Genomic DNA, 12,539 nt, shown 5'->3' with positions numbered 1-12,539 from the left:
ATATATTCGTGTTCGTTAAGAAAATTGTTTTGTTTGTTCATATTCGTTCATGTTTATTCGTTTAAATAATAAGCTGTTCGTTCATTTTCTTATAGAGTAATCTCATTAATGAAATAATGGTATTCATGCTCTTACTCACAAATATGCAAAATTTAGGTCAAGAGATCTTTCTTTTCACTCAAAATTATTTACTAAATTTCATATAATTTTCAGGTTAAAAAATATTTTTTTCTCAATAATTTAGTGTTAGCTTCACAATGGCCTATTCATGTTGAATTTGAAGCCCTTTTATGATCATAGCTCTTTTCTCGTTTACATAGCAGTACATAATATTGTTTTGAGTTAATTACCTTTTTTTTTTTAATTTAAAAAAAAAGTGTACAAATTCATTTTTAAAGAATTAAAATATATAATTTACGTTTTGAAATTTTAAATTATGTATCATATTAATTCAAATTTTAATTTTGTTATCTTTTAATAAATATTATTAAATTATGTGTTCTCAACATATATTATTAACATATTTTTTAATATAAATTAAGAAAAAATTTTTTTTTACTTAAACCTTAATAGGATTGATCAATTATTATTTATTTGATGATATTCAAATGAAATTTTTACAAAATATTTAACATTTTTATTTAACAAATATCATGGATATAATAAAATTATATTTACTATAAATTATATAGAGAGCTAAGTTAAAAGTATTAAAATTTGGATTAAAATGATATTTAATTTAAAAGTTTAAGGTGTAAATTGTATATTCTAATTCTTTAGATATCAATTTATATATTTTCCTAAAATTCAAGTACCATAATTGTAATTATCTCTATTAATTTCCATGGTGATGGTTTAGATAAGTGTTGGATCTTTAAGCAAAGCTGCGCAACTCCTTTCACCTACTGTACGCATGAAGCAAGGGGTTAGATACTTGGAATCACCAAACCTCTTAACCGTTCTTTTTATCTCTCTTTACTTGTTATAAACACTTCCCATAAAGATTTTCTGCAACCAAGACACAAAAAAGTTGTGTCATTTGTAGGAGGTACAAAGAAGTCGACGGAGAAACCAGTGACCGGCGGCAACCTCCCACTTTTTGACAGTTCGAAACAAATGGAACTCCAAAAACTCCCCAAAACAGCTAAACCCAAAGTCTCTCCCACACTAGCTGAGCTCCTAATGATTGTAGACGACGCCCCAAATGATGCCTCTGGTAACAATACCCTGGTTGGTCATCGAGCACTTGAGCTTGGTTATGCTTGTAGCTCACTCCCATCATCGTATCCATTTGTTCTTTCTTTTAACAACTTAACTTACAGTGTCAAAGTTCGGAAAAAGTTGGCATTGCCGTTTTGTGGGAAGGGCAATGAGCTTGATTCTCATGGGATTAACACCAAGGTATTGTTGAATGATATTTCGGGTGAAGCAAGAGAAGGTGAAATCATGGCGGTTCTTGGTGCAAGTGGGTCAGGTAAATCCACTTTGATTGATGCACTTGCGAACCGCATTGCAAAAGAGAGCCTAAAGGGTTCTTTAACTTTGAATGGTGAGGTTTTGGAGTCGAGACTTTTGAGGGTGATTTCTGCTTATGTCATGCAAGATGATCTTCTGTTTCCAATGCTTACTGTCGAAGAGACACTCATGTTCTCGGCTGAGTTCAGGCTTCCTCGCTCGCTTTCTAAGAAGAAGAAGAAGGCTAAAGTTCAAGTTCTGATCGATCAACTAGGCCTGAGAAGTGCAGCAAAGACTGTGATTGGAGATGAAGGACATAGAGGTGTCTCTGGAGGTGAACGTAGGCGAGTTTCAATCGGAATTGACATAATTCATGATCCAATTGTCCTGTTTCTTGATGAACCAACTTCCGGGTTGGACTCAACAAGCGCATTCATGGTTGTCAAGGTCTTGCAGCGAATTGCGCAGAGTGGAAGCATTGTGATCCTTTCCATTCACCAGCCAAGTTACAGAATTATGAGCTTACTTGACCGTTTGATTTTCCTTTCACGTGGACATACTGTGTATAGTGGCTCTCCAGCGAGCCTGCCCCTTTTCTTCGCTGAATTTGGGCATCCGATTCCGGAGAAAGAGAACAGGACTGAATTCGCTCTTGATTTGATTCGTGAGCTCGAAGAAACTCCTGGTGGGACAAAAAGCTTAGTTGAATTCAACAAGTCATGGCAGGCTAGAAAGAATCCGAGAAATGGCTTCTCCAGCAAACCAAACCTTTCACTTAAAGATGCAATTAGTGCCAGCATTTCTCGAGGAAAGCTAGTCTCGGGTGCAACAAATGATTCCAATTTAACATCTTCAGTGCCAACTTTTGCCAATCCATTTTGGATTGAAATAATAGTTATTGCCAAAAGATCGGTTACAAACTCAAGAAGAATGCCTGAATTATTTGGAATTCGCTTAGGTGCAGTTCTTGTCACAGGGATCATCTTAGCTACCATATTTTGGCAGCTAGACAATTCACCTAAAGGTATCCAAGAACGTTCAGGCTTCTTTGCTATTGCCATGTCCGCCACCTTCTACACTTGTGCTGAAGCAATCCCTGTCTTCCTTCAAGAAAGATACATCTTCATGAGGGAAACAGCATATAATGCTTATCGCCGGTCATCATATGTATTGGCTCACTCTCTAATTTCCATTCCTTCTGTGGTCATCCTATCTATCTCCTTCGCTGCAATAACCTTTTGGGCAGTAGGCCTTGCTGGGGGCCTTTCCGGGTTCTTTTTCTTCTTCTTAACAATCTTTGCCTCCTTTTGGGCTGGAAGCTCTTTTGTAACATTCCTTTCAGGCATCGTCTCTCATGTTATGTTAGGTTTCACTGTCGTTGTTGCCAGCTTGGCCTATTTCCTGCTATTCAGCGGATTCTTCATTTCTAGAGATAGGATACCCTTATATTGGATATGGTTTCATTACATCTCTCTGGTGAAATATCCTTATGAAGCTGTTCTGCAGAACGAATTCAATGATCCAACAAAATGCTTCGTTAGAGGTGTACAAATGTTCGACAACACACCTCTCGGGGCGGTGCCAATGTCACTGAAGTTGAAGCTATTGCAAAGTATGAGCAGTGTCCTGGGCGTGAACATCACAAGCTCAAGTTGTGTGATAACCGGTAGGGATATTCTGGTGCAGCAGGGTATAACTGATATAAGCAAATGGAACTGCTTATGGATCATTATTGCCTGGGGATTTTTCTTTAGAATTCTATTTTACTTTACATTGTTGTTGGGGAGCAAGAACAAGAGAAGGTAAATAAAATGGTAATGGGATTTCAATTTCTTGTTAAACAGTTAAATTCTTGCCCTGGTCTTGCCAGTACTGCCTTCGAAGAAAAGTCTTGCCGTCACACCAAAGCCTACGCAAGCAAGTGGATACGATGTGTGGGAGTTAAAGTAGAATTTATCATGGCTTGGCTAAAGCAGCTTTGCAGGGGAATTTATCTCCTTTTATATCTTAATAATAACATGGCAAGACATGTGGTCTGTACTTGTCTGTTATATACATTTAGTTAAACTGCAGATGGCGGTAAATTGTAAGGTTTCCAGTTTCCTCCAGGGATATCTGAGAGCCAAATGCAAATTACTGTACTAGTTGTTTGGACATTTAATGTTAATTACTTGAAATACGAGTGGAAATTGTCAAATGCGACCCTTTTTAACAGTTGTCTGCGCCATTTTCTATCCATGGATTTGATCTTTGTGGTTTAGTTTTGATCCTAATTGTGATATCAGTATCTCCCACCTGATTGACTTCAGGATTCAATCTTGGTGTGGAAGTAGCTAGGTTTTCTATATCAAAAAACTTATGCATCTGAAATTAATCATACGGAAAAAGAAGGATGAATCTTTAAATATATTTTACAATTTCTCACTGCAAAATGTGAAACCATTGAAACCTTCAATCTGAAGAGAACACCTTTGTCTCCAACTGGTATGCTTTTGTGAAGAAGGCAGGCCAACAGAGGTATGTTGACATGATGCTGCTAACAGTAGTGGCACCAATTAACATGTTCATCACAACAATCTGCAGTTGAATTGCCTCTAGTGGAGAAGCGCCACCCATAATGAGGCCAGTCATCGCCCCTGGAAGTGAGATAAGACCCACTGTTTTGGCATTGTCCAACACTGGAGAGAGTGCAATGACTAGGGCCCTTTTCACTTGTTCTAGAGTTGCTTGACGCGGAGTTGCCCCAAGAGCCAAAGCTGTCTCCACCTGTAAATGATGGCAAGCCATATGAAGCCAATGACTGAGTTGCAAAATTTCAGAATCAGGGCTTGTTGAAATGTTTATTAAACAGATGTGCTTTGAAGGACATATCAATCAAATCAAGGGAGATTCAAAAGAAGACCAAAAGGACGAAGGAAATTGATGGCCAAGCTTTCAAGATCAAGGAGATTTAGTTCTCGAGCATGAATGAGGAAAATCAGGTTATTTTCCCACAAGAGAAAAACAACATTGCATAAATGTTCAGTTCCTCCCAACTTCATAAAACCATTGATTGGTATTTGCTATATTGGAACTTACCAGGTTCATTTGTATCTTGATATCATCTCGAAGCCTTTTCATTGTGACTCCGGTTACTGTCATTGCATTTCCAACCATCATTCCTGCTACAGGGATAATATATCGCGGAGTGAAAGGGAAAACGTTTAGTACAACAAGAACAAGCATGGTCACTGCTGTTCCAGCGAGGATCGATGCTCCAGCAACGTACTTCCCGCGAGGCATATGTTTAGCACGTTGGCCAGCTGTATATCCAGCAACAAAAACCTGCAACCCATGTTTCCAAGCACCCATTAGTCATGGACTATTGAGAGTGAATGTCAAGTTGTGAGGAAATTATCATTGATAAGCAAGATCCATTTCAATTCAGAGATGTCCCAAATTTGAATTGAAGATAACATGTTTCTCTTTGCTATTTTTTATTGACAGGCAACATAATTAGGTGAAATTTCTGGAGATCAGAACTGCGGTAACATAATCTGCTGTGTTCTTGTTTGGACAGCACGTGTGACTCTACACACAAGTTAAGAAAGTACCAAGTAGGATTAAATAGATTAGCAAACACTAAGGGTTCATTTGGGGTCCAGCCATAAAACATTCCCTCTCGTGCTGTGAGAGCCCTCTGATTGACCTCCCAAATGGACTGTAAGAAATTGTCAGTATCTGGGGTTTCATATTTTTCTCCAACAAGTCAGCAGGTGATTCTGTTTTTGGTCATGTCAGGTAAGCCAACTATATGTATAAAAATCTCTGTACCAAATTGGAAATAACAAATAAATAATAGCCATGAGAATTCTGCTTCATGTGGTCAATAAAGTAAAGAAAGGTGGTAAATTTGATATTCAAGTCCCATACTTTTCAATATTTCAGACTTACTAACACAAAAATTCAACTCAAATTGAACTAAAATGTCAATGGAATGTAACCAAAAAAAAAAAAAAAAACATTAATCTAAAAGATAAAAACTTTATCCAAATCAGTTAAACAAAAACGAAAGAAAAGTTGAAGTCAAACCATGAAAAGATAAGCAAGAACGATCCACCCACTGTTCTCCTGATTGAAAATGAACTGAAGAACAAAACCAATCACAGAAAGCTGAAGAAAAGCTCTGAAAATAGAATAAACCATCTCTTTTTCCAAACCCAACTTTTGCATGAAAGACAAGAACACTGCCATGAGAACCACCGCAAGGGCAGCCACTGGCTTGATCATACCCTTCAGGAACTCATAAAACCAATCCCAATCCATTGAAAGTCGAACCTGTAACTGATAATCCACCGAGTTGATGTTCACGGAGTGGCTCGTTAGCTTTTCGGCGGGTGTTTATGTGGTTGAAAAACGTAGAAACTACCTTCCCCTGGTGACAATGCTCCAATGAGACATCTCGTGGCGTTATTATTTGAAATAGTAATTAAAATTAAGATTCTGATAATGAAGTTGATTTTGTCTTTTTTTAAGTTTTTTTTTTTTTTTTTTAATTTATTCTTTGAAACAAGTAACGGGGGCGTACGTACGATTGATACGAACCAGGAAAGGTTTGTCCCCAGTCCCCACGTTCCCCATGTAAACGTGGCAATGGATTTAACGGATATAACAGTGACGTCATCGGTGACATAATAGATAATTCATGAAGAAGTTTTGGGAGGCTTTGGATTTGGATCTTGTGTATAATTATTTATTAAAATCATTTTAAATATATAATTTATAATTATTTATTTTAGAGTATTAAGTATAAAATATTTTATTTTAATTTGAAGACTGAATAATTTATTTATTTTAAATTTTAATAACAAAAAAAATTAAAAATTTAACTTTATATAAGAATTAAATTTAAGTTTTTAAATGAAATTATAAATCAGAATTTTTTTTAAATATTAATTTTAATAACAAGTATTTAATGAAAATTTTTTATATTTTTGACATTAATTTTTAATAGTTCATAAAATTATCAGAAAATTATATTATTTTTTATTTTGTTTACGTTTTATTATAATAAAACAAATTATTTTTTAAACATTAAAAGTTGTGATTAGCAATTAGCAAAAGAAACAATAACATTAGCACAGGTTTATTAGAGACCAACTGTACCTCAGATCTCACCTGCCAAGTTGGAACGACTCGTTAAAATAAAAGCATAGAGGAAGAATATTTTTCCATGGGTGATTGAAAATGGAATCTGCTCCACGAAATTGATTATCCAATATACAGTATTAAAGATTATGAAATCGACAAAACTGCTGGGAATTTAAAAAAAAAAAAAAAAAAAGGCCAAGAATGCTTCTGGTTCACACGCATCTTCTTCATAGTAACGGATGTATGACTGACAAGAAGTCGCGATGGAATTAAATTAGGTTTGATTCGATTTTTTAATAAATATATAATTAAAATATTTTAAATTTAATTTGAATTTGAATTAAATTTTTATATAATTTGATTTGAATTAAATTTTATTAATTTAGTTTGATTCATTAATTTTTAAATTTTAATTTTTTTAATATTATTTTAATATAATTTTTAATATATTTAAATAAATTTAGATATAAAATAATTATTTTTATTTTATAAAATTTTAAAATATATAAAAAAATAATAAAAATATACAATTTGATTAATCTTTTTAAAATTTTTAAATTTAATTTACATTTAAAATTGTAACAGTGAATTATCGTTATTTTTTAAATTTAATATTATTTTTTTTCAACACAAGTTGTAGTCTATGAATAAGAGAGAGGATTATAAATAATATTAAATTTTAAATTTTAAATTTATTAAATATCCTATCTTTAAAATATTATATAAAATAATTAAAATAAATCCTACTTTAGGTTAAGGAAAGAGCAAGTGCGCTCATATTTCAATCCTAATGGTATAATCCCCATTGCAAACCCTTGAATTCTTTCTCTTTTCAGATTGGACCCAGAAGGAAAATTTATTGGGCTTCAGTATTGTGAGCAAGACCCAAAATCTGCCTTCAAGGCCAAATTAGAAAAGCCCAAGTATGATTCTTGTTAAATTCTCTTTTAATTTTTGCGCATGACCATGGCTAAAGATGTCGAGGACATTGGATCCTTAATGCATTTCTCTTTTAATTCTTGCAGACATTGATAGATTTTGACTAAAGTGAAGAGGCGCTTTCCAGCTAAAATACTGTCAGATGTAAGCTTTTCTACTTTCTTTCCTGTTGCAAATTTAACCTTTGGAATTGATCTGACCATTGCTTTGAAACACTTTTAGCCTTTAATCATCACACCTTGCAGACATGGAAGTGCACAAGGATCATCTTTATTTCTTTGCTTGGTAGTCTTTTTGAGGTTTGGTTTTCTCTTATGCTAGTGGAAAACCTGCTGCTTCCACCTGTACCATTCTATCATGCAAATTTGTTGACATAGTATTTTATGGTCATCTTTCTCTTGGTCGGTTTTGGGTCCCTTATGTGGTATGTATACCTGTTCAAAGTTCGGATTAGATTAAATCGAGTATGATATAATAATTTAATATTTTAAATAAATTCGAGCTCAATCCAATTTGATCTAATTTTTTGAGTTTATTTTTTATCTAAATATGTTTTTATATATAATAATAAAATCTAAACTTACTCGAAATAGTGATATTTAAAATTGAAAAAAAAATTTTAAAATTTATTTTTTGCTAATTATTAATTTAACTAACTTAATTAATTTAAATTGAATTTATGAATAATTTGAGTTTGGATCTAATTTAATTTTATTAAATACAATTTAAAATTGAATCATTATTTTATATAAAGAAAAAATGAGTTTTATTATATTATAAATAATAAAGCAAATGGGCTTTGTTTATTATAAAAAATAAAATAAATAGATTTTATCTCATTATAATAAAAAAATATTTTTAAATTTTTGAACCAAGTCCAAGTCGTACTTTATTTCTTGATCGGGTTTCATTTATTTGTTCACATCCATTTAACAGGCTTAACATTTATGTCCAAGCTTTTCAAAATTTTGGACAGGCTTTCAATTTGAGCAAGCCGTCTAACCCATGAGCAAGTTTGATCGCATGCATTTCACTTACAATATTTTTTATTATAATTCTATAATTATTCAACGAGTATAAAAAATTATGTAAAGGTTTTTTTATGTCAATTTCATATAAAATTTTAATAAATTTCACAAAATTTTGAATTATAATTAATTAATTATAGTGCAACCATGGTAGATCATATGCTTTCCTTGCTAAACTATTAAATGAGTCACTCTTATGAGTGCTACGAGTTATTTTGTTGGTAAATGGTAACATTGAAGTTTTTCTAGTAGTAGTATTTGCATGACATTCTCTCCGAGGCATTAAAGAATAGGGAAATGGACTTATTTACCATGGAAGAAGTGAAAGAATCAGAATATTGTGAGTGTAAAGGGTGACAACTGACGACAATGAACCCACAAGATTGCCTTGTTCATGGATGCTTAGTTTCTTCTACCAAGTTTTCTCTAGTTATACATAGTTTAGCTTGCAAACAGACAATAGGATGCAGTATATATATATAGATATATATATGGGGCAAGCTTTTCTTTTTCTCTTCTGCTTGTTTTGTTGCTCATCAAAGTTGGTAGAGATAATGAAAAGAAATCCGGTGTCTAAGATGCTTGAGCTGGACACCGACTTGAGGACAAAAAACAACATTCCCTGCAGCCATTCCATACTAATTCTAATTCTACTCCACCAACATCCCCCATTATGTTCCACACACATGATCACCCAAATACAGAATAAAAATAAGGAGCTTATTTTCAAGATTAAAATAAAAAATTATTAATAATTTTATTTGAACGATAAATGAGAGAGAGTTTTATTATATCGAAACTATAATTTTATCATTATGATCTAATGAAATATAATATGTTGTAAATGCTAAAAAAGAATATTTATGATCGTACTTATTGACATAAAGATTTTATATCTGAGTTTAATCCGTAATTGTTTATTAAATTATCTTAAATGTATGATCTTTAATAATTTATTTATTTTTAAATTTTATATAAATAATAAAAAAGGCATTTATGATCACGCTACAACCTAAATGGACTGATTGAGATTGCATAAAATTACAACATATTCAAGATATTTGTGGTCATACACAAAATATTTCTCGGTATTGATGGCTTGCATTGTATGGAAATGAAGTAGACAACGGTGATTAGTTTAAAATAAAAAAAAAAAAATAGATAAATAATTAGTCAGCCAAAATTTTCACATAAAAAGCCGCAATACTCAAAACTCCCACGCACTGTAAAGTAAAGGTATCCAAAGCACATGATCCTATATGATGATGGAAGAAGAGACAACAATGATGGCGGCACTCTCCACCCTCCGCCCTTCCCAACTCTCGGATCTCAGCTACTCCATCATGTCCCTCTCTTTCCACCACCGCTGCCGCCTTTGCTTCCTCCTCTCCTCCCCTTCTCTCTTCTCTCTTACCCTCCACCACCTCCACTCCCTCTCATTCTCCCAAAAGACCCTTCTCATTGCCCGCCACCTCCTTTTTTCCCTCCATCACCTCACACGTCACTTCCAGCCTCCGCCACCACTGCTGCTACACCCTTCCGTGGCTATAAAACACCGTGACCTAGACGCTGTGCTCCTCCTCCTCTTTCTTTGTGAAACAAACCAACATAATCCAGAAGCCCTCGAGAGACCTCACGCTGAATGGCGTGATATCTTAAGTAACCTCTGCTCTGATACTATGTTAAAGATCACTGGTATTACTGGCGTCGTCGATGGTGCTGCTCTGATTCCATATATGGAAATGGTGAAGATGTGTAGAAGGTTTGTTGGAATAATGGGTTGTGGGGGTAAGGAAGGGAAGGAGGTGGCGGCATCAATAGCAGCGGTGGTGGCGTTACCAGCGGTGGAGGTGAGAAGGGGTGGCGTTGAGTGTGTGATATGCAAAGAGGAGATGAGAGAAGGAAGAGACGTATGTAAGTTGCCATGCCAGCACTTGTTCCATTGGATGTGCATATTGCCTTGGCTGAAGAAGAGGAATACGTGCCCCTGCTGCAGGTTTCAGCTTCCCTGTGATGATATATTCGGTGAGATCCAACGACTGTGGGGAGTCCTGGTCAACGCCAGTGGCAAAAGTCTTGATGCAGGATGGACATGATTGAATGATGATGACACATGGGAGAATCAGGATGGTGGATGGGGTAATGAATGGTATTGTTTTCATGAAAAAGACACATGTGGTTAGGTTTGGATAAGAGTCTCTTACAGATTTGAATTCTGCTATTATCTTTCATCATCAAAGTATATTTTTAATTGTGTAATCTTCTTTTCTGTATGTATAGCAGAGCAAATGAAAACTGGGTTTTTGCTGAAACCTAGAAGAAAGGAAGATTGAGATGGTGAATTATTTGATATAGTCTTAATGTTGTTAATATCTTTCATGATCAAATTTATTGTTAGTTCATTGCATTTTTGTTGTTTGTATGTTTAGCAGCAAAAGGAACGTTGGATTTAGAAGAAAGTAAGCCATTTGTTATATGCTTTTATTATGCAAATATGGAATCATATATTTTTTTTTATAAAAAAGATTATAATATGAAATACATTAAAGAGATTGTAAGTATTAAAATTTTAATTTCAAATATATTATTTTAAAAAATAATTATATAAATTAATTAAAATAAAGCTCGGATTTGAAATTATCTTATTTGTATATTCATCTTCATAAAAATTCCACATGTGAGTTATAACACTATTTATATATTAAAACCTTGAAGATTTCGAATGGGTCCTGTTCAAAGAAAATTAAGGTCCTTCCCTGTCTTAATTAATGGGTTCCTTGGGTAAGAAAAGGTCGAAATCAACCCATTTTAATATCCATTGGCCCACAGAGAAAGGCCCAACCTAGTTCCCGAAATTAGTAAACATCATAGGTTAAGAACATGACCCAAAAGGAAACTTGGCTCTACTAGCCTGCTTTAGTTGGGCCTTATTTTTTTAAAGCCCATCATATTCCTCGGGCATCCAATCCTTCTTCAAACCTCTTTTTGAGTTTTTTTTTTTCAAATTCTCCCAAATTACTTATACTTTTTGGTCATTTTGGTGAGTGGTGTGTTATATGGTAATTTAAAAAATAATACGAACACATTATATGAATATAATATAAAAAAAAACATAAAAATGATACAATTTAAAATTTTGATGATAATTATATATAAATTTAATAAAATAAAAAAATATATTATATTTTTATATCAACATGAATTATAATATATAATTTTTATATAAAATATAATATAAATATATAAATTTTAATATTTTATACAACAAAAATTCACTTATATTCAGATTTAGCTTCCATTCATCCAAATATCTCCTATCACTCCAAAAAAGATATTAAAAAGAACAGTGGTCCACTTCTTGACAATGAGAGTGCTCTTAAAGCTGTACTGGCGCAATATCAAGTACCAGGTTTCTCAAATTGGGTTTCTTTGAGTGAAGTGTAAGCTAATTTTCCATACTGTAGAATCATACAAGCATGTAATTATGCCTTGCTTCTATAATTTTTTATGATTTCATAAAAACATTAATCACTTCCAACTTATCAGTTCTTGTCATTTGTCACCATGGCTTTGCTTATCTTTTGGGTTATATCATTGGCTCAAAGTCGACAAGTTTGATTCATCATCTAAATATCATAAAACTATAAGGAAGCCTTATTTACGAAGACTTGTAAATTGCAATGACAATATTTCAAGATTATACTCATCAAATAGAAACAAAAAATCAGAATTTAGAAAATGGGTTGTCTTTTCATTAACAAGAAGTGACAAATACAATAAGAGAAGAAACATACATGTTATTTCAAACTTTACTCAATGAATAGTAGATCACAGAAAATGTTTGGTTAGTTGATGCAGATTTTCTTTGATAATATATGTGAAAATCTCAGCAATAAAAAGAAAAAATAAACAGTTGATCATTATGACATTGTTTGCTCTCATTCTCAAGATTTGGGAAAAGGTAAATGGGGCAAGTATAAGTATAAT

At 33.2% G+C, this 12,539-nt stretch overlaps 2 protein-coding genes and 1 pseudogene across 3 annotated transcripts; 2 read left to right on the top strand and 1 right to left on the bottom strand.

Annotated features, from left to right (window-relative positions):
* Positions 1-901: 901 nt before the first annotated feature.
* On the top strand, positions 902-3,655 carry LOC111297835 (ABC transporter G family member 20-like). The gene has a single exon (XM_089741460.1). The coding sequence runs from the start codon at positions 1,117-1,119 to the stop codon at positions 3,259-3,261; it is 2,145 nt and encodes a 714-aa protein (XP_089597586.1). The 5' UTR covers positions 902-1,116; the 3' UTR covers positions 3,262-3,655.
* Positions 3,656-3,793: 138 nt separating this feature from the next.
* LOC111296391 (protein ALUMINUM SENSITIVE 3-like) lies at positions 3,794-5,917 on the bottom strand. The gene is made up of 3 exons (XM_022890678.2): positions 5,527-5,917; positions 4,534-4,779; positions 3,794-4,221 (listed from the first exon to the last, which is right to left on the bottom strand). Exons 1-3 carry the CDS (start codon positions 5,758-5,760, stop codon positions 3,907-3,909), a joined length of 795 nt encoding a protein of 264 aa, XP_022746413.2. The 5' UTR covers positions 5,761-5,917; the 3' UTR covers positions 3,794-3,906.
* Positions 5,918-9,735: 3,818 nt separating this feature from the next.
* On the top strand, positions 9,736-10,922 carry LOC111297130 (E3 ubiquitin-protein ligase SGR9, amyloplastic pseudogene; annotated as a pseudogene). The gene has a single exon (XR_016326304.1). The product of XR_016326304.1 is annotated as an E3 ubiquitin-protein ligase SGR9, amyloplastic pseudogene (transcript).
* Positions 10,923-12,539: the final 1,617 nt, after the last annotated feature.

Source organism: Durio zibethinus, chromosome 12 (genome assembly GCF_047325235.1).
Source record: "Durio zibethinus cultivar Kanyao isolate XHJ-2024 chromosome 12, ASM4732523v1, whole genome shotgun sequence".
NCBI classification, from domain to species: Eukaryota; Viridiplantae; Streptophyta; class Magnoliopsida; order Malvales; family Malvaceae; genus Durio; species Durio zibethinus.
The sequence above is the reverse complement of the archived record's forward strand: the minus strand, read 5'-3'. Positions and strand labels throughout refer to the sequence as shown.